The 22,485-nt window shown below is 49.0% G+C and overlaps 1 protein-coding gene and 1 long non-coding RNA gene across 3 annotated transcripts in view; one reads left to right on the top strand and one right to left on the bottom strand.

The window, feature by feature from the left end:
• The window catches only part of MEIS1 (Meis homeobox 1), a 108,187-nt gene extending 91,121 nt beyond the window's left edge, over positions 1-17,066 (bottom strand). The window contains exons 1-6 of one of the 2 annotated variants that reach the window (XM_030489249.1): positions 15,871-17,066; positions 13,956-14,182; positions 12,208-12,349; positions 11,664-11,714; positions 10,779-10,829; positions 9,215-9,361 (exon numbers count right to left, since the gene is read on the bottom strand). In XM_030489249.1, the coding sequence (XP_030345109.1) occupies positions 9,215-9,361; positions 10,779-10,829; positions 11,664-11,714; positions 12,208-12,349; positions 13,956-14,182; positions 15,871-15,882 (630 nt within the window). In that variant the 5' untranslated portion in view covers positions 15,883-17,066. The remainder of the gene's footprint in view (positions 1-9,214; positions 9,362-10,778; positions 10,830-11,663; positions 11,715-12,207; positions 12,350-13,955; positions 14,183-15,870) is intronic. The other variant, XM_030489248.1, reaches the window with a different exon arrangement.
• Positions 17,067-17,861: 795 nt separating this feature from the next.
• On the top strand, positions 17,862-19,875 carry LOC115609278. Its single transcript, XR_003991797.1, has 3 exons — positions 17,862-18,135; positions 18,814-18,869; positions 19,304-19,875. It is a non-coding gene; the product is annotated as an uncharacterized LOC115609278 (long non-coding RNA).
• Positions 19,876-22,485: the final 2,610 nt, after the last annotated feature.

Here is a 22,485-nt window from a genome sequence, read left to right as displayed (position 1 = left end):
GAGAGCACCAAGTTGTGACTTCAAACAACCTTGTGGTGACACAGCTGTACCCACCACTGAAACACAACCGTGTCCAGGATGCAGCAGAGGTACTCCCCCATAACACTGCCCAACAGTATGCAAGAGAAGGTTTACAAACTGCAAGCCACACAGACACTCCCCTCATAAAAAATCTGGCCAACTCAACCTACACAAGGTACCTCTGTGGCACAGGGGCGACTGGAGGAGCTTGGGCACCATGGCCACCATGGCACAACACATCCCTGTGCCTGCACTCCATGGAGCAGAGGGATCCTCTGCACTGGCTCAAGCCTAAAACCAAAGTGCCACCTACTGAGTCTCCAGCATTTGTGCCCTCCCAGGAGGGTTTCTAGCAAGGGACTGGCCATGGTTAATACTTAGCTTACTGAATGGAGCCGGGTCTCAGCAAGCAGTCACTGTGCACGTAAGTGCTGCACCTTGGGTTGCTGCATTAGCAAGCAGGTGATATCCCACCTGAATCCTCTGCACACCCCAACCCAACAGAAATGGTAGCATATGGACACCCAAGAGAGGGTTCAGGGCTTTCACGTCCACAGATAAACCACAGCTTGTGCTGACGAGACCAAACTCCTTGCGCGCCGGGCTTCAGACATTCACTTCTACCATTTCTATTTGCACAGACAGCCGTAGCCCTGCACCCTGGCAAACAGGACAGACAAAGCCGCAGAGTTTTTAATCTGCTCCTCTCCTCCCCTCCCTAGAGCTACACAGCCCTAAATGGAGCTATTTAAAGCCAGCATTAAAAACACCAGCGATGATCTGACCTTCTCGATCACAACAAAACCGGATCAAAACCTTAAGACCAAATGAATGAAAAGAAAATTACAAAGTAAAGTTTGCCTTCCCTGAACGTGTGCCAGCTGCAAGAATCTTAGATTACATTGATGCAGCTATCCAAATTTTAAATACAATAATTTTCTGTATTAAGGGCCCAGTAACTCTAATGGAGGCATAATTAGGTATTGATGCCATGCCCATATGAGAGAAGCTTGGAAAACTTAAATAAACGGTGAATGGCAGGATTAATACCGCAGCTTTTCATTTTGTACAGCTGTTTGAATACAGTACACTGCCTGTGATGGCATCAGCTGTAGCTTTACTCTTGGTCATGTATTTCTGAAGTTAAAACAGGCAGTTCTTTTAAGTAAATGAAGAATTACCCCTCTTATTGTTGGACGGTTTATTTCAGCAAAGAGTGTCTGGATATATATTTGCTTTATAATAAAAAAAATAAAAAAGAAAAAAGCCAAAGCTGCAAACAAAATTAGATGGCCAAATTCAAATCCCACTGATGCTAATATGAGAATTTTAATTTACTGCAATGGCCCTTCAGAACGGAGGAGTAAGTAATGCAGTTTTGGAGATGATCTGCCCAAGTGGGAATATCATATAGATGCCTGGAGAGTCCTTGAGAAAATAGCTCACCTCGGCTCTGATTGAAGAGGAAAGACAATACTTTGGTGAAATAGAATTCTGTATTTCTAGGAAAGGCTCCAATAGCAAACTGCTCACTAATGCAAGAAGCCTTGTAAATTTTACTATGAATGGAAGGGGCAACGGCAAGCGTGCGACACAGCGCAGCATTTGCACACACGGCTTTTCCAGTGAAAAGTAAATAAATAGGTTACTTATAAGGTCTAGAAGACACCCAAAAATACCTCTAACAAAAACTCTAGCTCAGCGAACATCATGCAAGAATATAAAACAGCTTCCAAATGTATCTTACCATGATTATTTTCACCAGGTAAATTAGTTCTCCTACAAGTTAGTTTTCAATCTTGGCTTTATGGTCGGAAATACCAGCTGAAAAAAGTTAATCCAGATTTCCTCACTGTCTTTAAAAACTGGCTTATCAGTGGACATGGAAGAAACTATCCATGCAGGGAGCACGTCAGGACAGCAAACCACCATCGCAAAACAAAACGCTCAGGTTACTGAGAGGAGGATGGATACCAGGGGAAGCCTAATGCCATATTCACCTGGGAAATGCGATGCCCAAACCACAGCCTCCTCAGACGGTGCAGGCAGCCTCACAGCCTGGCTGAGCCTTCTCTGAGCCACCTCAGCCGAATCCATCCCCAAATCCCTGGCACCATAAAGCTTCCCAATTTTCTTCCCCAGGCAGAGTTAAAAACAATATCACTCTTGAGCTGTGGGAGCGAGAAGAGGGTGAGAAGCCCTGGTTGGGCGATGACGACCGCCAGCGGTTAAGTGCTGCTGCGGAGGTGAATATGCCTAATGAAAAGCTTACCTAAAGCTCGCAGGGAGCCAGCGCCCGGCTGGCCGGACCTCTCCAGAGCGGCGGGCACGAGGCCGCCAGGACGTTCAGGAAAGACGAATTAACTAAAAGTTAATGTGGATGTTCTCATTCAAAAGAAAAGTGGCCTACTCCAAAGGGGATTAGGCTAAAGTGAACTAAGGCCACTTTACTTCTGAATGAGAGCATCCACACAATAGTGCAATGCACTTTAACTAATGCACTTTAATTTTACACCCAATCAATTTGTCTTACCTCTCCTGAGTGTCCTTGCGTGGACAAACCCAGAGATTCATCGAGTTTTTGAGGCCAGGCAGGAACCATTAGATCAGCCTATCTCACTCCCCACGTGTTATGGGCCATTGCCTTTCACAGTTATCCCTTTATTCATCCCCAAAACTCATCGATGATTAACGTATAACCTCCCGATGGGGGGAAAAAACCCCATTTATTCAATGAAGCACCTGGCCTGAATTTGAAGACATTTGTAAAAGAAGAAGCCACTTGCAAAACAAGAAGCCACCATGACTTTCAACAGCCTGTCCCGACACTGGCAAAAGAATGGCCAAATTTGGGCATAAATCCGTTTCTTTCCATCCTACCTTCCTCATGGCCCACAAGTTAGCAAGGAAATGTCAGTCTCTGTATTATAACTTTAAATTTTTGATTTTTTTATTTTTCCTAATTGTAAACAGGCTCTTTGCTTTCAGGACAAACTCAGAGGTGTTTTTTTTTAATTCACCTTGCCAGCGTTTAAATTGTCAACATTTGCTCAGATGTCTACGATGAATCTCAAACCCCCTTTTCCAAAATCCAATAACGCCCAGAAACCACTCACTGCCTGTGCTATCGCCTTCTTATGTACAACAACCCACGTAAGCCTGAAATCTCCACGTCGCTCTTTACCTCTTAGATACATACACCCAAAAATAAATACATGAAGCCACAATGGCAACAACCAACAAGGCAACTCGCAGAGCAAGCAGAGGTGACGGGGATCCTCCGTGCCAGCACCCCCTTCACTAACAGAGACCAGACCCCCACCATCACCACAGAGGGGCTGAAGCTTTCCAGGGATCCCCAGGAGTCTGGAGGACACTGGCCTGCAGGGATTCTGCTCTCACCTGTGCTCTGAGGTTACATTTCTCTTTTTTCCCTTTTCAAGGTAGTATGAGGGAAAAGGCAACCACACTAAGCACGCAAAGAAGAGCTGAACCAACTGCTGGCAAGTTGTCTTTCTGTCATGTTACAGAATATTAGCTGTGAGTTAGACACGGGGCCATTAATCAGGGACAGAAATACTCAAACAAGGCAAAACACAAAATGTGCACTCTGGTAGAGCTACCCTCTCCAAATATTGCTGTGATTGCAGGAAAAAAACCCCAAACATAAACAGTAATTTCCAAATTTGCCATGCGAGTCAAAGCCTGCTTGGAGCAACAGAGCATCAGGAGAGGAAGGTAACATGCCGAGGACACGAGGTGACACGGCAGCGCACCCCAGTCTCTCCTTCTTCCATACAACCCCCACAAGCAAACAATTCCAGAAACCTTCAAAATTCTTCACAACCAGAAACAACCCTCCTCTTTATTTTCTTAAATTTGTTTAGATTACACAAGATAGCTCCTAACTGCATGCTCACATGACCAAAAAACCCCAAACGCAGAAATGCAAAACAAAACAAAGATTCCCTAATTTAAAGAAGCTGTGCTGGATTTTCACCACTTTTTAAAGCGATATTTATCAGCATGACCTATGCTTACTTATTTTGATTGAGCACAATATAATCTGTCTTTCTTTAACTGCTAATATTGCCCACTCCGGGCTGCAGTAACCCTTCCACGTGCAGAAGCCATCACCTTTATATCTACCTGTGGACGAGCGGCCAGAGAAGACTCAAACCCTCAGCCATAGAGGTTAAGCTGAAGGTAAACCTCATTTTTTCCACAACTTCCTTGCAAAGCTCCAAGTTATCCCAAAATAACAATCCATGGTCCCTAACGCAAAGACGCTGCGAGTTCCCGCTTACGGGAACGCTTTGGGATACGCTCACAAATGTTTAGGACGAGTTCCAGGGTTACCTGGGGTTTAAACTCAGCTCTCCTAGGTTTGATATTGAAACAGATGCAAAATATTAGGGAATTAAACTATCCTTTACAACAAAACGTAACTTCCGCTTGAGAATCTTTACATGGAAGTTAGGCCTGAGCAGGCAGCTTAAGGAAGGCAGCAAATATTACACCCAGCTGTAAGGACGGCAGCATTCGGGCTGTTGAATGATTTAAATAAAAACAAAACCCAAAACAAAACCAGCAAAGATTCTTGAATAGAAATCATAAATTACAGCAAATCTACCCAATCACATATCTACTTAACAATCTATTTACTTGCTTAAAGAAATGGAGAGCAAAAAAAATTTTATATACAATTTCAGCCATAGTGAATGGGTCCAGAATATAAATTAAAGTGTCCTATCTTTACATTAAATAGTCTGCCAAACTCAGGCATGGTAACAGCCCCTAAATATCACAAGAAAAAAAATCACCCGAAAACAAACCAAAACTGGATAGGCTCAAGGTGGCATGAAGTCAGAGGAAGAAAATGAAATTTTGAGTCTTTTAAATGTTTTTACTGGTCCTCCTCAGAGCCCTACTTTGCTGTAACTCTTTTATTATGCAGAAATAAATTCTACCTTACACCCTCTGCACTGCATCTATTATTTTGATCCCTGTTCCTCCAATATGGGAGTACATATACTGAAGGCATCAATATTCTTAGCTCCCCCCCTTAAAACCATACATGGTTTTACCATGCAAAGAAGCCCCTACGTAAAATAGTATTTCTCAGTAATTTTTCCCCCCAAAGCATTATCTTTGTATTGGCTGCAAGTTATAGCTAATATATTTGAAGTATTTGGGAAAGTTAGCCCAGACATAGCAGGTCGATTCCCTAAACAACTCCTCCACCTTCAGATATGCTACAGATTGCATTCCAGTTTATGATTCTTTCTTCATAAAGAATACATTTTAAGTAATTTTTTTCCAATAAAAAAAAAAGCTGATGTCTGTCTGCATTTTGTTCAGAGAAACTCTGCAACTGTGTGCATAAAAAAAATATCTATTGCAACATAAATAGAAGTGTTGCTTTATTATATACATATATATATGATATACTATCACCCAAGAAGGGCCATCTAAAACGCCACAGTTGCAAACATTTAAGACTGTAACAAAAATAACTGAGACTCTAGTATCAGTTTACTATCCTTCAACAATTTCCCTGACAGTGGAGTCAAATAATGTTGAATTATGGACCTTCTTACAGGAAGTCTTATTTCATGTTCATTTTTTGATCATTTCCCTCCTAGTCCCTATAGGAATTTGGCTCTTTGCCGGTTTGCCTTTAAAAGTTTTTGCACATGTAATTGGCTTGTGCATTATTAAATTACAATTTTTGTCAAGTAATAATACCTTGGATTTGCTCAACGAGCTTATTTACTGTAAGAAAATACTGTTTTGTCCCTATAAAATCTATCTTATGCTACTAATGTACTTTATTTGGATGTGGTGGCTACTTTATACTGTGTTTTCCTCAAAGGGCTTTCTAAAGGCTTTCTGTAGACACGCTCTCATAGAGGAATTCTTACAGTTGGGACTAGAGCACCTGGGTGCCAGTGTGATGTGGCTTCAATAAAACAGCCCCATGGTAATAGTTTAGGGTTACCTAAGAAACTCAACGCCTGCTATCTGACTAGATAGATCTGACAGTCTTTGGGGTTCTTTTTATGGGATGCAGTTTTCCCAGTCGCATCACCCAACAGCTGTGTTTTAAATCTTTCCAGGCTCCGCCAAACATTTGAAAATTAAACATGCAAATGTCTGCAAAGCTAACGATTAAAAAAGGTTTATTTTGAAACTTTTGAAGATGGGTGCAATCCTTCAGCTAGGGGCTTTTAAAAGTCCCGGGGCCTGCTTGATCTCGAGTTCAATTATCCCCAGCAAACCCCCCTCCCCAAACTCCTCCTTGTACTTCTGGAGCCGTAATGGTAAACAACAACTCTGCAGGTCCCACCCTGGCAGGCCGCGGGGTCGTGCCCGTGGGAGAAGGATGCTATTTTAGTGACCTATTGCCACTGAGCTAGTTAAATCATGGAACAATGGTTAGTGTTATGGGGCTTTACTTTGCAAAATCTAGCATTAGTGTCATTGCTTTCCATTAACCGGGGGACTTAAAGGCACTGGCATTGAGGGGCCTATAAGGAAAGGATAAATAAGGGGAAACCAATAAATAACACCCCACCCCACCCCCCCCCCAAACTGTTAACTGTAACCTTTACTGCCACAATACAAGAAAATGCAATTAAACCCATAATAAAAGCTTTTACATACTTACTCCTTCCCCACTCTCAGGAGCTGCAGAGGGGCAGCTCGTCCTACCCCTCTCCCGCCACCCGGCCCTGCGCACCCGCGCTTCCATAAACGCGCACCGCGGAGCGACATCCTCATTAGCCGCCCCACCGACAAGCACTCAACACCTTATTATTTAACCATTAGGGCCCAGATACTGCCGGCCTCGCCGGGGACAGGCTTGGCACCGGATTTTACCGGGGGCGCGGGCGGCCGCGCATCCCCCGATAGAACTCCCCTTCATTCCCGCGCAACCTTCGCGGCCCACCTTGCGCAGTCCGCCCTCCCTGCGCTGCCTCACCGATCAGGAGGGTGGGGGGAGCGGAAGGAGAGATGCGCATTTTTGCGCCTTTTCCCTCCGACGGGGGAATGCAAAGTCCCGCTCCCCCCGCAGCTCCACAGATGCGGACGAGTAGCGGCAGCGGGGCTGCGCATCCTCCTGCCCGGCGAGGAGCCGGGGCCCCCGGGGAGGCCGCCGGCCCCCGCGGCTGGCGCAGCACCCTTACAAGCGAGCGGTGCCGGGGCTGAGCCCCGCGGCGGTGAGCAGCCGGACCCGCGCAGCGGGAAAGGGGCCGGCGCCCGGCGCGCAACCTCCGCGCTCCTGGAGAAAAGGGGGGGACAGGAGGGGAGAACGACGACACAACACACAATCCCCCGCCCCGATAACCCCAAAACTATAGCTTCATTTCTTTAGCTTTCACTTTAATAAAATAATGATTCGTTGGGAAAATGGGGTATAAATCTTCATTTTGGAGGCAATTAAAGTGTTGATTTCATTCGTGCCCCTGAGCGATTCTTTTAATTTGCTCAAATAGCTTTATGTACCCAGCACTCCAGAGCTTTTAGAAACCCATTTTCTAGTTAGACTTGTTGGATTACAATTTTTATTCAACAGCAGCGAGCCGAGCGTCCCTCAGCTAGACCCCGCTGCAGGGCTCCCCTCGCTCTAAGGCGCTGCGCGGGGATGCCGATCTCCCGAGCATCTTCCGCGGCCCAGGAAGCATCTCCCGCGGCCCCGGCCTGCCTGGCACCTCCCTGCCGCGCCGCCCTCCGTAGCAAAATGGAGGGGGAGAAAACACCAAAACCTCCCACCCATGCGCACATAACCCGCTTTGTAAAAGTTCATGCCTTTCCTCCAAGCCTGCCTCCCCCTGTCACGACACTACCAGCAGCCCGATAGCCTTTGGCAGATAGCAGAAAATATTTCAGATAGTGCCCACGCTGCAAAGGCAACGCACCTTTCTGTCGGTAATCTCAGAAAATAACTTCTGGCTGACAGTGCTGGCGATAACGGCTGAGGAAACCCTGTCTGCTTGGCTGCGCCTCGCTTGAACAAAAGGAAACCTCCAGAGTCGGGAGCTGATCGCTCCTAAGACTCTATTTACGAAACTGATCATCAAGAAGAAATAACTTGAGGGGGTTTTACTCGGGGATTTCTCTTTTTTTTTAGTGCATGTTCAGGGTCCCCTCTCTTGCAGTCAAAGCGTTGCTCCCCCTCGGTTGAGAGAAAGCAAACCGACCGGGAAAACACTGTAGTTTCACTCAACTCGAGGGAAAAAAAAAGCCAAATCTCGGCCACTTCCATCATGCAGCAGCTTAATTTAGCTCTGGGCGCCTCCTGAATTAGCCCCAAACGCTGCCGTTAAAAGGCAAGAATCCCAGCCTAAGCCCAGCGAGGGGACAGACACAGGAGAAGAGGAGAGGGGACAGCCAGAGGTTCGCGAGCCATTCCCATTTCCCACATCAGCTACAGCCGGCATTAAAGGTTTGAACCATCCCAGGCAAAACCTGGACACCGTCACAGCCACACAAGGCTTTCCTGGCTTAGTTTTGGGGTTAAAATACTTTATTTTTTAAAAAGAGAGGGTGTGAAAACTTGAATGATCAAGGAAAAGAATCTAAAACCTGGGTCCCGTTTGATTTTCTGCGGGTTTTGTTGGTTTTTTAGGGGTTTTTTTCTACTAAGTAAAATAAAATGGGTGCGTTTGCAGCAGGCAGGCGTGCACAAAGCAATGTTCACTGAAGTCTAAAAGCGTTCGGCCAAGGAAAACTGACAAGACGGACTAATGAACCGTAGAGACGGGAAGAAAATAGCCAGTATTTGCTAGATTTCAAACCCTCTCTGTCCTCCCCGGACCACCTATCTCGGATTTTATTCTTATTTTGGGCAACGGCTCCAGCCCTTCCTCTGCTAAGCCACCAAGAAGCCAGCGATTCACGGATACCACTTCCATTATTGTAAAGGGTAAATAAAATAAAGACAAAAATTAAAAGCGACAAGAAACAGGTCGAGTTTGCAGGCGATGCTTTTACAAGCTCATCTCACCAGGTCGAATCCGGGAGCAAGCCTTAATGAAGCAATAATAGCCACATTATTCAAAAATTTTCATTTCGATGGAAATTTATCTAAAAGGGACTTAATCATATGCAAATAATAAAAGGAGGCGTAGTGACCCAGCGAGCGATCTGCATACAAATTTCAGTGTGTGCGGCGTTGGCGAGATCATACCTGATCTGTTAGATTTGCTGATCTTGTTATGTCTTCACTGTCCGATTTTGATCCGCCCTCTCTATCGTCTATGACCAAATCGATAGGCATTTTTCCTTTCAAACAGCTAATATACCGGTGGCAGAAATTGTCACATAATTCGTGTACCTACATTATGACAAAGGTTAAAAAAAAAGGGGGGGGGAGGGGAGGGGAGGAGGGAAAGGAGGAAAAAGGAAAAAAAAAGGAAAAAAGGAAGAAAATATAATCAGGAATACATAAGTAAAATTGACAAGTGCAACCAGTCTCCCCCCTTCACCCCTGTGACATCAAAAGTCCTAAATAGGGGAAACACACTGCAATTATCCCCCTGAGACCTCTAGACGCATCCAGAATTAGGAATAACTTTCTTTTCTCGCAAAATAGAGATATCCCAGAAAATTGACAGTGACAAGATGATTCACAGGCTACAACATATTCAACACCCGTGTTAAATTCATCTGCTCCCGGAGCTGTGGCCATTAGAGAGGTGACCTGCATGGGTGACATTTAAGGTAAACTATTTAATTTCATCCAGTTATTTCATCATAAACCCTTTCCAAAGGGGTACGAGGACAGAAAAAAGGATTAAAAAAAAAAGAATAAAGAAAAAATCCCGATGCACTGGGCTGAAATACATTACAGGCATCCATGGCCTGAAAACCCCAGCCGCTCCGATAGAATCGTACCTGAGCCACCTCTATTAATGGGCAGATTTGAAGACATTTCGGGTAGAGGGAGAACAACCTGCCAGTTATGGCTAGATAAAGTGGCTGAGGCTCCCGAGAAACTTTTCAACTATTTAAAAACCTCTCAAAATGTTTATTTTTAGGAGAAAGGGAATTCTCTTCTAGGCCAGCTATCAATGACACGTAAAAAATCCTCATGAAACCAGAGCACACTCCCAATTTAATGTGAGCTCGGATGACACCGCCTTCTTAGAAATTAGCATTCTCCCTCCTAAGATTTCTAAAATAACCCGGAAAAAAACCCTCTGCGTTCAGGCTGCAATCTCTTTCTTCTGCTCGGAGGTGTACAATATTCCCAGGAACAAGAGACAACACAACTATCAACTCTGCTTTGTCTCTGCAAAATGTTACAGGACAATCCGCGCCCTGAGCCTGACCTGCAGATGGCTCTTAAAAAAAAAAAAAAAAATCATAAATTCTCCATTCCAAGTGACTGCAACCAAAGCCTCTTCCCTACGACCACCAAATAAATAAAATCATTTTATTATTTTTTTAAATCACAATTTCAGGGGCTTGGCTGAACCAACCATTCTGAGTCTCATCTGCAGCACCACAGACCTGCAACTATTTATACAAAGCCAGTAAAGTATTACAATGAACACAAGGCCTGGGCGTTCGAGAGCCCGGTTTTAGAGGCTGAAATTGTAATTAAACTGCGAAGAGAAATGGACGCCAAGATTGGTCTTGACACTAATTACCAGAAAGAAAGACATTTATGCAAATTTACCAGAAGCCTGAACTTCAGCAGTACTGAAACGGAGGAGGAAGAAAGAGAGAGAGAGAAAGACAAAAATTACCTTCTCTAATTCCAACAGATGAAACCTTAATACTTGTATGGCTTGAATCATCTGCAAAGATACAAACAACACGAGTATTTATCTCATTCCTGGATTTGGGGACATTTCCCACAACCGCCCCTGCCGCACTTTGTAGCTTGACTTTTCTCTAGTAGTAAATAAAAAGTTGTTTTGATTTATGGCAATAACACTAAAACTTAATAGCGGTGGCTTTGTGCACTGTTTAACGAGAAGCGATCTAGAGTTAACTTAAAAAAGAGAAAAAAAAAAAACCCTATTGCAATGAAGCAACTAAATTATACGGATCATAAACATTTCTTTAAAAAAAACCCCAACATCCTCTAAACACCATTGCTGGCTCCTCGCTTTGAGAAAGCGGGAGCAAGGCTCCTACAGCAGAGGCACAGTATTTGTTTATCCTTAAGGGAAAAAAAGAAAGAGAGAAAAGACCTCATTTTTGGTGAGTTAGCCAACGGTGCATCTCCAGTCACAGCCATCCTCTACGTTTCCCATCGAGCTGCTTAAAAGGTGCATGAAGGGGCTGGCTACAGCGTGGACAAATCCACGCTCCTCTTGGGCAGGCGAGCTTGCCATCAAGCCCGCAAGCTCCCCTTCGGATGGGTCTTTCTTTATCTAGATCCTTATGGGATTTTTTTACTTCCACACAATTACCACACCATATTTACTTGTAATTATAAAAATCACCATCATCATCATAATTAAAGGAAAAATAAAGATCCACGTGAGAAATTGTCAATTTAGCACCACCAAAACCACCTCTCCAGATGACACAGAAGTTTAAAAAAAAAATAAAAAATAAATGGGAAGGGAAGGGAGGGTGGTGGGGTGGGGGTGGGGAGAGGAAGAAGTAGTGTTAACTCTTACCAAGTTATCCAGTTCAGGATTAGAGGAAAAGAGGGGTTTCTCTGCTCGGATCTAAATATAAGAAAGGGGAGGAAAAGGGGGGGGAAATAATAATAAAAAAGATTTGAAACATGGAAGCAGAGAAAGCAGACGTTATTATTTCTTGCTTCATTACACTGTCGGGTCCATTATGTAACCTTCCGTGCAAAGCCCTGACTGCTGGGTTTTTAGTACATCAGCCAAACACTTGAGCAAGTGAATCAAATACACCGAAAAAGGACCTCCGGAGCTTCCCCCGCCGAGCCCCGGCCCTGCAGGAGCCGCGCAGCGGAGCTCCCAGCCGGGCACTGCCCGCTCCCACCGGCTCGTTTCGTTAGGGAAGGGGTAAATGCCGTGATTTCCCGGTATTTTTTGGTTTGGTTGGGTTGTTTTCTTTCTGCCTCTTGCAGTAAGAGAGGGGGGAGGGGGAAACGCGCATCTTTATCTCAACACAGACTTGTTTTTCTCGTTACGATTCTTTTTTTTTTTTCCCCTCTTAACACTGTTTCAACCCGTTTTTGCTGACCTGTTTGGCGAACACTGCTATGTCTTCATTGAAAGACTCAGAGGAGCAAACATCGCCTCCCGCTACCCCGGGCTCCCTGGGTGTGCATGTAGCTAATTCACATTTCTCAAAAATCAGTGCTAAAAGAGGGAACAGGGGGTGTCTGAAAGAAAATACAATAGTCACACACACAGAGGGGGGGACAAAAAAAAAAAAAGATCATAACGAAAGAAAAAAATAAAACCAAAGACAACAATAGTTAGTCCCGCAGCAGCGTGCGTGGGGAGGGGGGCACCCACCGAGGGGGCTCCGGTCCCCCCCGCCGCCGCCTCCCAGCCCCTTCCCGCAGCCACCCGGCTGGGAGCCCCGCAGCTCCCCAGCCTGTCCGCGTTTCTCTGGCCGCAGATATTGTTAATACAACCTTAGGACAAGCCAAGAATAAAACCCAAGCCGGTTCCAGCAGCCATTTTGAATTAACTTTCCTTGTCTTTAGGGGGAAAAAAATAACATAATAATAAATTTAAACCTCTGGACATACACTTCTGCCTTTCACGCTTTTAATTCCCATTTTCCTGCTGGAGGACTTGCTGGGAGAGAAGGGAGGGAAAAGACCCAGAAAACCAGAAACAGAAACAACCCTCATCCAAATCAGAAAATAAAAAAGCCCCTGTACTCATGCACCCACCCCACTAACACCTAGCTCCACACAAGCCGACCCACCGGCAGGTGCTGGCCAAGCCAGGCTGCCTGCCCGCTGCCTGCTCCTCTGCCTGCTGCCCCGCTGCCTGCCCGTGGGGAACCAGGTGCTTTTGGGCTCTCCCAGCTTTAAAAGCCTTCCCGGGAGAAAGGCTGCGTGTGCATCTGGTTCCCTCGGCCGTTTAATAATTTAAATAAATAAATAAGCGTGGGCGCACACACAGACGTATATATGTATATTTATAACAGGGAGCTCAGGTTTTTGTCCCTGGGCTTCATACTTGTTTTTTGGGAGGTACCGTTTTAACCAACCCTACAGATCTCTGATATAAACTGATGAAGAAACTGAAGGATGTGATTTTTTTTCCCCTCCCCTTTCTGCTCACTGTTTTGGGAGCGATTTTAAAAGGCTCTTAAACTTCCCTGCAAACTCAAGACGGGCAGATTCATTTTAAAGGCATCTGCCGCCCAGTGTAACCCATCAGCTCCCATCGCAACGGCCTAGAAACCGCTTTGCAAGTTGCCGCATTGAGAAGTATTCAATGCTGCCGGGTGAAAAAAAGAAAGTTTTAAAAAGAGAAAAATTAAAAGAAAAATTAAAAAGGTAAAAGTTTAGAGAAGCATCTCTTGAGTTTTCTCCTTCGTAGTGCAAGGAGAGATGAACAAAGCAGAAAGTTGGGTGAAGTGCTCCAAACTCTCCCTGCTCCCAAACTCCGTGCACAGATTTACCACCCAGTGCAGGTTGTGCCCTGGGAATACTATTTTCCTCCTCTCCCTCCTCTTCCTCCTCCCCGTGGTGAAGCCTACTGCCCATCCAGTGAGATCCGGCTCCTATTTTAGGGATCCCCTCTGCGGCTACCCATGCCAGGGGCACCCCAGCCCTCTCTGCCCGTCTTTTAAATAGTACTACTAGTAAAGACTATGTCCCTTTTCCGCGCAGCGCTCCCCTCACCCTCCCGCCCTTCATCCCTATCATCCCCATCCTGCTCGGGGGCAGCCCGGCCAGCACCCCCCGTCCGCGTTCTCCCTGGCCCATCCCGCGCAGGTTGCGCGGAGCCCTGCGCGGCACCTACCCGTAGATGGCATCTTTATCTCTCTTGAGGGCGTCGTTAACGGAGGCGCCCATGGCGGGGGGCATGGCGTTGGCGTGCGCGGCGTGCGGGTACTGGTGCGAGTGGAGCGGCGGCCCGTGGTTGAGGTGGTGGACGGGCTGCATGGGGCGGGCGCCGTGGGGGTCCCCGTACATGGTGGTGGGGATGCCCACCCCCTCCATGCCGCCGTAGTGGGGCAGCTCGTCGTACTGCGGGGCACAGAGAGCGGACAGGCATCAGGGGGGGGCGGGCAGCACCCCCTGCAGCAGAACCGGCCCCCGTGTCCCCGTCCTCCTCCCCCCACCGAGAGAAGCCGCTTCCCCCCGGGGTGCGCCCGGGCTTCGCGCCGCCGGTTCTTCCTTCCCCCCCGCTCCACCGCCCCGCTCCCGGTGCAGCCGCCAGCCCCGGGGAGGGAAACGCCGCCCCGGGGAGCACCGGGGCCGGAGCAGCGCAGCCCAGCACGGCCCCAGCTCTTCCGAGCCTGGGGCGGAGAAGAAATAATCATAATAAATAATAAATGACTTTTAAAAAAGGGTGGGTGTGGGGGGGGGAATCCCCATCCCCAAACTTCCCAAGCCCTCCTCGTGAATGGAAACGGCTCACGGAGCCCGAGCTTCCCTCCGCTAAACTTTTCCCGCTGATAAGAAGTCAGGTACCTAACCCGGCGAGGATGCGAAAAGTTCAGCAGCGGTAAAAAAAAAAAAAGGGGGGGAAAAATTAAAATAATTAAAAAAAAAAAAAAAATGGGTATTTTGAGGTTTTTCAGCAATTCCACACGAAGGCACTTTTAAAGCCGAAAGGCTGGAAACGTTTGCCCGGGCTCTCGGGATTTTGGGAATGCCTCTTTTTTTTTTTTTTTTTTTTTTAAAAAGAGTTTTCTTTGTTAAAGATTAAGGAGCGAAAGCGAACGCGGTTCCCAGGCAGCGGGGGAAACGGCCACTTTTCATCTATTAAAAGCGAAGGTGTGAATAAACACTTTTAAAGATCCCTGACACTTGCTTGGACCGAGAGAGTAAAAGGCAAGTTGTCAGCAGAGGAACTTTCTTTCCCAACCAGCACTCCGAGGGGCGGCAGGCAAATGAGGCAAGAAAACTTCTTTGCAGGGCTTTTCCCCTTCCCCAAATCCCCGCTCACCCGGCTCCGGCCGATTTATTTTTTTACACAAAACTTCAATTTAGGAGGTTGTTGGAAGCAAAAACCAGGAGATCGCACCCAAAATAGAAACAACAATACACAGGGCAGTGCATGCTGCTAACCTCTAATTCAAATTAAAGTGACTTTCCTTTTTAAAACAGCTTTTTTCTTTGCCCACTGCACTGCACCTTTTGTGACTCAATATAAAAAAAAGGGGGGGGGGAAAGGAAGAATAAAAGGAGGAAAAAAAAAAAAAGAAAAAAAGAAAAAAAAGTTGTGCTTACTCCCAGCTAGAAGTTCTGTTCCGAAAGTGCAGCGGTATATCATCACCAACACAGCAAAATGCTCAGAGACATGCACACATTCAAATATTTCAAGCACTGGTGACTTTAAAAAAGACATTGGTAGGACTAGAGCTACAAAACCAACAAATACAGAGGCTCGGACATATTCACTTACATGCCTGCATGTCATTAATGTATAGAAAAGCTTGCCTTTTCCCTGAGAGATCCGGGGTGGGGAGTAAAAGAATCAAGAAAATATCAATATATACAGGTTTTAAGTCTACAAGTACAACTGATAAATCCTCCCGCTCCAGGACACCGCTTTGTGCCCCTGCTCCGGGGGGGGGGGGGGGGGGGGGGGGAAGGAAAAAAGAAAAAAGAAATGAAAAAAAAAGAAGAAACTTTTCTCGCAGCGTCTCTGTCAGCCACGTTTCAATATTATTTCACATTTGAAATCCATTTTTTTTTTTAATACGTACCCTTTGCGCCATCGGCCTGCTTGCTCCCTTCCTACTTCAACTTCTAATATATCCTCTTTAAGGCCAGTGTGAAAAGAAAGAAACGCGAAGTTCCCCCCCCCTCACCCCCCCAAAAAATGCAAAAATCCCTTAGCGTCGCCAGCAATGGAAGCAATCGAGTAAAATCTTCGGCTTGCTGGATCTCAGCGAAGCGATACGGTAACTCAGCATTAAAAAAGGAGGCAAAAAAAAAAAAAAATAGAAGAAGAAAAAAAAAAAATCAACTCTCCCTCCTTCCTTCCTTCTTTTTTCTTTCTTTCTTTCCTCTCTCCCTGTCTCTCCCTCTTACTCTCCCTCTCGTTTCCAAGACAGCAGCGGGGCGAAAGCAAATATCCTTTCCCCAAATCAGTTTTTTTTTTTTTTTCTCTTTCCCTTTTTTTTTTTTCCCCCCCCCTTTTTTTTTTTTTTTTTAAAGTGCCCCTCAAACCCAACTACCAAGTCTCATGGCTTTTTGCCACTCCGGCTGTCAATCACAGGCGAGGTTGTCAAGGTGGTGAATGACTGATGATGATCCGCTGCGTGTGCTCCCACCGCGCAGGACACCTCAAATGTTAAATTTTCGAGCGCGCTCACCCAAAAGGAAAAAGAAAAAAAAAAAAAAAAAAGGGGAAAAAATATAAAAAAAGAAAAATTTATAAAAAATAAAAAAAGATTAAAAATCGAGGAGGGAGGAAGAGAAGGAGGAAGAGGAGGGGGAAAAATTAAAAATTAAAAAGGCTCGCTAACGCGCCGGCTCTCCTTTTATTATGGTTATTATGATGATGATGATGATGATGGGGGGGGTTTTTTCGCTCCTCCTCGGATCGCTCCTAATTCCTCGCCGGCGCCGGCTCGCTCTGCCCCTGCGCGGCCGCCGGGCGCGGCTGGCGGAGGCGGGCTGGGCGCGGGCGCGGGTGCCGGGCGGAGCGCCGCGCCGTGCCGTGCCGTACGGTGCCGTGCGGGGCGGGCGCGGGAGGAAGGGCAGCGGGGAGAGGAGGGAAGGGGGGGAAAGGGGGAAGGGGGGAGGCGCGGCGCTGCCGCCGCGGGCCGCGCGCTGCCGGGCGTCCGCCGCCGCCGCCGCCGCCGCCACCGCCGCGGCGAGCGCAGCGCAGCGCCGGGCTGGAGCAGACTGCGGGAACCCGGAAGTAGTGGTGGCCATAACAGGTCGCGTCTTACACAATGCGCTGGGCGGCAGCAACTCCGCCACCGGCGCAGGGGGGCGCGCCGCCCGCCCCGCGCCCGCGCAGCGACGCGCCCCCGTCCCGACGGGCAAGGGAGGGGGGTGGTGGTGGTGGTGGATACACCGCCCCCTCCCGGCCCTGCCCTCTGCGCCCCCCCTCTCCATCCCCGCCCCAGCCGGTGTGTGCACCCCCCGCACGGGTGGGTGTGGGGGCTCTCCCAGCCCCTTTGTCTGACGGCGCCGCCGCCCCGCTCCGCGCCCGCGCAGCGCCCCGGGGCCGCGCCGCTGCCCGCCCCTCGCTCCCCCTCCTGCCTTCTCCCTCCCCCCCCCCCCCCTCCCCGGCGGCTCCCCCCGCGGCCGCCGGCCGAGTGAGCTCACCCGGCCCCCGGCCGCCGCCGCCGCGCCGCCGCCGACCAATCAGCGCCGCACCGCCCCGCGCCGCGCCCCCATTGGTCCGGGCGGGAAGCGGGGCTCGGACCGGCGCGCCGCGGGGATGGTGGGGGGGTGCCCCGGCTCGATTCCCCCCCCCTCCCACCGCCCGTCCCCACCGGCTCCGCGGCCGCGCTGCCTTACGCGGGGAGCGTCCCCCCCGGCGCCCTCTGTCCGCGTAGCCGCGGTCCGCTCCCGTCCGAAAGCACAGCCATCCCTCCTCGCCGTCCCGGAGCTGAGAGCCGTGTCCCTTCCTCCCTCTTTCTCTTCCCGTACCTGCACGGAGCCCCGGCCGGGCGCTGAAGGGGAGTGCTGCCCTGGCCCCATCGCATCCCCTGCGCCGGGAGGGGAGGTGGGAAGAGGGATAACCCTCGCCGCCCGGTAGCCCGGTGCAGCGGTCCCCGAGTGAGCTGCTGGGGATGGGGGGGAGTGGCAGGAGGGTTGCTTCGGTCAAACCCCCAAGGCAGAGAAAGCTGCTCCGCTGCCGGGGCGCCAGGGGTGGCGGGCAGCGGCTCGGCTCCCGCCGCCACGTCTCAAACTTCAGGGAAACCCGTTCTGATTCTCCCTTATCCCCCTACCGCCCCCCTTCCCGCTAGGACCGGCCTTTTATCCCGGCGAGGGAAATAAAGACCTCTCAGGTAAGAGCCGATTTAATCCGCTACCCCCACACCCGCCCCGCGCGTCCGCGGCGGGAGCCGAGCCACTGCCGTGGGGCTGATCTCTGCATTGATATACCCGGGGACCAGCGCTCGATCCCAGTCCCCATCTCACAGGTCCCTTGCGGGGACTCTGAGCTCCCGAAGACGCGCTGCTCTCCTCTCCCATGCCCTTCTCCTTTCCCCCCTAAAAAAAAAAAAAAAAAAATCAAGCAAAAGCCCCTAAAAAATAAAAAATAAACCCCTTTCCCAGCGTCTCCACCAGGCCTTTATAAGCTTAATTCCGCGCAACCCAGCCTAAAACACTTTTACAATGTAATTACAGGCGTACAAATTGTTTGCCCAAACCTCATTCTGGATAAGGGTTTTACAATTAGCAAACAGTTATTGCTCTCGGGGCTGGCTGCGAGCAACCGCGCTGCGCGCTTCTCCGCTTGCGAGGTGCCGGCCATAAAAGAGAAAAAAGAAGGAAAAAAGGGGGAAAAAAATAGCCTAATCCGAGCAGCAATTAATCACCTATTAAAGGGGGAGAAAGTAAACGGACAGTTCCGCGCTGTCTCGGTAAACTCCTGCGGCGGCGGCAGCACCCGCGCAGCATCTCGCCCCGCTGCCGCCTCTTTATTTCTTTTATTTTTTTGGCCAAAACTTGCTGTTTTGCAGGGATCTATTGACGCTTCCCGCTGAAAAGGGATAGGGAGGGAAAAAGCAAATTAGAGGTAAGAGAAAAATCAAAAAGCCAAGAGCAAGGGGGGTTGGTGGTGCCCGGGCCGGGCAGCGGCCTCGCTGCGGAGCGCTGCGCGGCCCCGGCTGCCCCCCCCTCCCCAGACCCCTGGGGCCTTTTGCTAAGGGGTGCACTGAGCTGAGGCAAAAAAAAAAAAAAAGGCGTCTGGAGAGCAAGGGAGCCTCCTCCGCGAGGTGGAATCTGGGTCCATTTGCTTATCGGATAATAAATGAGGCTTTTAATCAGGCTGAATTTCCCAGCTTAAGGAAAGAATTAGTCATACCTAGGAACAATCAAATGTTTTCTAGCTGGCTTCCCTGCCGCCTTCCTAGCAGGGATTTGTGGTGAGGAGGGGGATGTGTGGGGGGTGGAATTAGCATCCAAGTGTGCTCTTTCACCATTAATATTGAAATCTGAAAACTGAAATAGGAACAACCAGAAGAGACAAACAAACAAGAAACCGCAGAAGAAAGCGTTTGAAAGGCGGCCGACAGATAATCCAGGAATGCTTCAGATAAGGGGGGAAGAGGGGAGGCGATACATGCGGAGATACCCGAAAAGTCAGAGTCTGATGAAACGCTTGGAAGAGGGATGGGGAAGGAAAGAAAGAAAACAAACCCCAATCCTGTTTAAAGACCTATTAAAGGACAGACCCAAGGGGGGGAGTGATAGTAAAAGGAGGGGAACTACTGGGGATTTAGGGGAGCAGATGAAGTGCAGCGCCCGGACTTTCGGGGGCTGTTGGCCCGCTCCTGCTCCAGACAACTGGGCCGGGCCGGGGATGAGGCCCGGGGTCACCCACTGCCCGCAGCCAGCGCCGCTCGGTCCCGAAGGCCGCCGGCAGCCCGGGGCGGGCGATCCCGGACCGGCGGAGCGGCCCGCGAAGGAAAAGGGGGGCTCCCCGCTCCCCCCCCACCTCCCCACTGCCGGCCCTGGCGTTTGCAGAAGTTATGGGGGTCTTTGATTAATTAAATGGAGGGCTTCATAAAATATTCCCAATAAAATTTACGGTTGTCTTAAAACTTTCTAAACACCGCTATAAATTTCTTTAATAAAATTAACTGGGAAATGAGTTACTGGCCGGGATTTTTGTCAATTCGACTTCTCCGGCGGCGGTGCCGGTGGCGGGAGGGAAGGCACCCGCACACAAAAGGAGCCTTTCAGGGACAGCACCGCCGGCGGCTGCCGGGATGCCCCCGCGGTGGCACCTCGGGGGTTGCCCGGGCCAGGCAGCGCAGAGCCGGCCCCAGCCCCTGCCCGCCGGCGCCTTCCCATTCCCCGCTATAGTCAGATCATTTCACCCTAAACCCCCTGAACAACCCCAGAGCCCATCAGCAATATAGTGATGGTGTGGGGGTTTTTTATATTCAGTTTTTGTCTTCCACGATCTAAGGCGCCACAAGTTCATTCGGATTAATTCGGAAGCGCTGCCTCCGCTCCCGTGTCCGCTGCGATACCTGTCGTTAGCCCAGCTGCCCGCCGCATTCCTTTACTCCCTGCCTATGCCATGCCCTCTCCCTTTGCTATCGATATTACTAGACTTCTCGTTGAATGAAATAATAATAATAATAATAAAATTGCGGGGTAAAACTCTGCCTGCTTAATTAAAAGGGAAAAAAGCTACTCGGCTGTTTTGCATCCGAAGGATTGAGCTGTTGTGCCGTCTACTGGGGGACGGAGAAACTACACTCAGAAACACCTTCAAACTTTTTACGGGAGAAAATTACAGTTTTAGGCAATTTGGAGGAGCCGGAGGCGCCAAGTTTCTCTGCAAAAGGGGAAAAAAAAGCGACCGCGGACAGAAAACCGGCAGACGCAATTATTATTTCCTTCGGTTACACCTGTATAGTTGTATAAAACCTCCACTTCTAGGTGCTCGGGGGGGTTATTGAGTGCAGAGCGCAAAGCAATCAGCTGCGTTATGGCGGGGGGCATGTTAAAGATGGTTTGAGTTCACCCGTGGGAGGCAGCTGGACATCAGCTAAATATGTAGGAGAGGGGAAAAAAAGAAAAAAGGGGTAAATATTTGCGAATGGTTTAAAACTTCTCCCCGGCACGACCCGGCTTCAGCCCACGGGGCAGGGGGAGCCCCCAGCCCGCGCAGACACCCCTGAGGATGTTCCCGATGCACCGCTTGCCTTGGGGCCGCGGTGGCAGCCACCCTTCGGATGGGCAGCAGGAGCGGGGGTTACGCCAGCACAGCATTAGTCTCGGCTTAGACGAAGCCCGCACGTCGCCGTTTTAAGTTCCAGAGCCTCTGCCCGTGCCCGAGCCGCGGATGCGCCCGGGCAGACGCAGCCAGGCTTGGTGATTCCCCTCTCCGCTTTCCCCTTTTCATTCTCCCTTCTTCTCTCTCCCCTTTCCTCAATCTCTTCTCTCCTCTGCCTTCTCTCCTCTCTCTCCTCTTCCCTTTCCTCTCTCCCCTCTCCTCTCCCTCTATCCAGCCTCTTTTCCCCTCTCCCTTCTTCTCTCTCATCTCTCCTTCCTTTTCCTCTCTCCTCTCTCCTTCCTTTCCCCCTCTCTTCTCTCATCTATCCTTTCTCCTCTCTCCCTTCTCCCCTCTCCGTGCCCACTCTGCGCTCCGTGGCTCCTGGGATGCTCTCCTCAGAAAAAACAAACTTCAGAAAAAGATCCCCCCCCAAAAAAAGTTTTTTGTTTGGTTGTTTTTTGTTTTGAAAAACCCGACCTTTAAAAAACACCCCTTGACTTTTGCGAGGCGAGAGGCGCAGAGGGGCTGTGAAATGCAAAGCCCTCGTCGTTATTTACAGAGAGTGTCACCAGCCGGCTGTACATGTAGATAAAAATCTAGTAGTCTGCTTGAGCTCAAAGGGTTTTTTTAAAGCCAAGATCTCTAAGCGCCTATTCTCAATCCACACATATGCCCGCACGTAGCCTAAAAAGCCGGAGACACCCACGTAGCTGAACAACGGGAGGTTTAAAACACGTTAAATGAAGGTATAAGGAAACCCTTCTGCCACTTGTAGCAGACTCACTCCGACAGCTCTCTGCCTTCAGAGCCACTTGCCAGAGTTCAACAGAGGGTGACATTAGCCTAAAATATTCGATACCTTTTTTTTTTTCTGGAGACTTTCCCCACTTCTGCGGGGCTAAGTTCAGCTCCGAGTTCGTCTCGGCGGGTAAAATCGCTGTCTGTCTTTGAAGGAAAACAACAACCTGTCTGATTATTTTTTATAGCAGCGAGGGATTACGGATACTTTCCTCAGCGTACATAAAGCACAAATTAAACGATCCGGTGCCGTCGGTGTAAAAAGTTGAGCGCCCCTCTTCTGAAAAGTTGAACAAAGTATCTTACCCTTTAAATGAGTTTGAAAGTACTTGCCACATAGTACGAGAAACAAATTAGCGAGTAACAAAATAACCCCCCAGTTTCAAGCCACGGAGAATTGAGTGCTAGTATCTGACAGAACCCCGGCTGAACTCGACCAGAGCGGAGTTTTGTCAGAGCCTTTCCATTTCATCTTCTCCCCCAAAACTAATTTTCAGTATTGCTCCATCCGTATTACCTAACCCCCTCTTCAGCTTGGCTAATGAGCCCATCACCGCACTATTTCGGCTCGCCTCCGGTGCCGATAGCAGAGGATGGGGCTGCA

The sequence above is a fragment of the Strigops habroptila genome, chromosome 6 (genome assembly GCF_004027225.2).
Source record: "Strigops habroptila isolate Jane chromosome 6, bStrHab1.2.pri, whole genome shotgun sequence".
NCBI lineage: Eukaryota > Metazoa > Chordata > Aves > Psittaciformes > Psittacidae > Strigops > Strigops habroptila.
The sequence above is the reverse complement of the archived record's forward strand: the minus strand, read 5'-3'. Positions and strand labels throughout refer to the sequence as shown.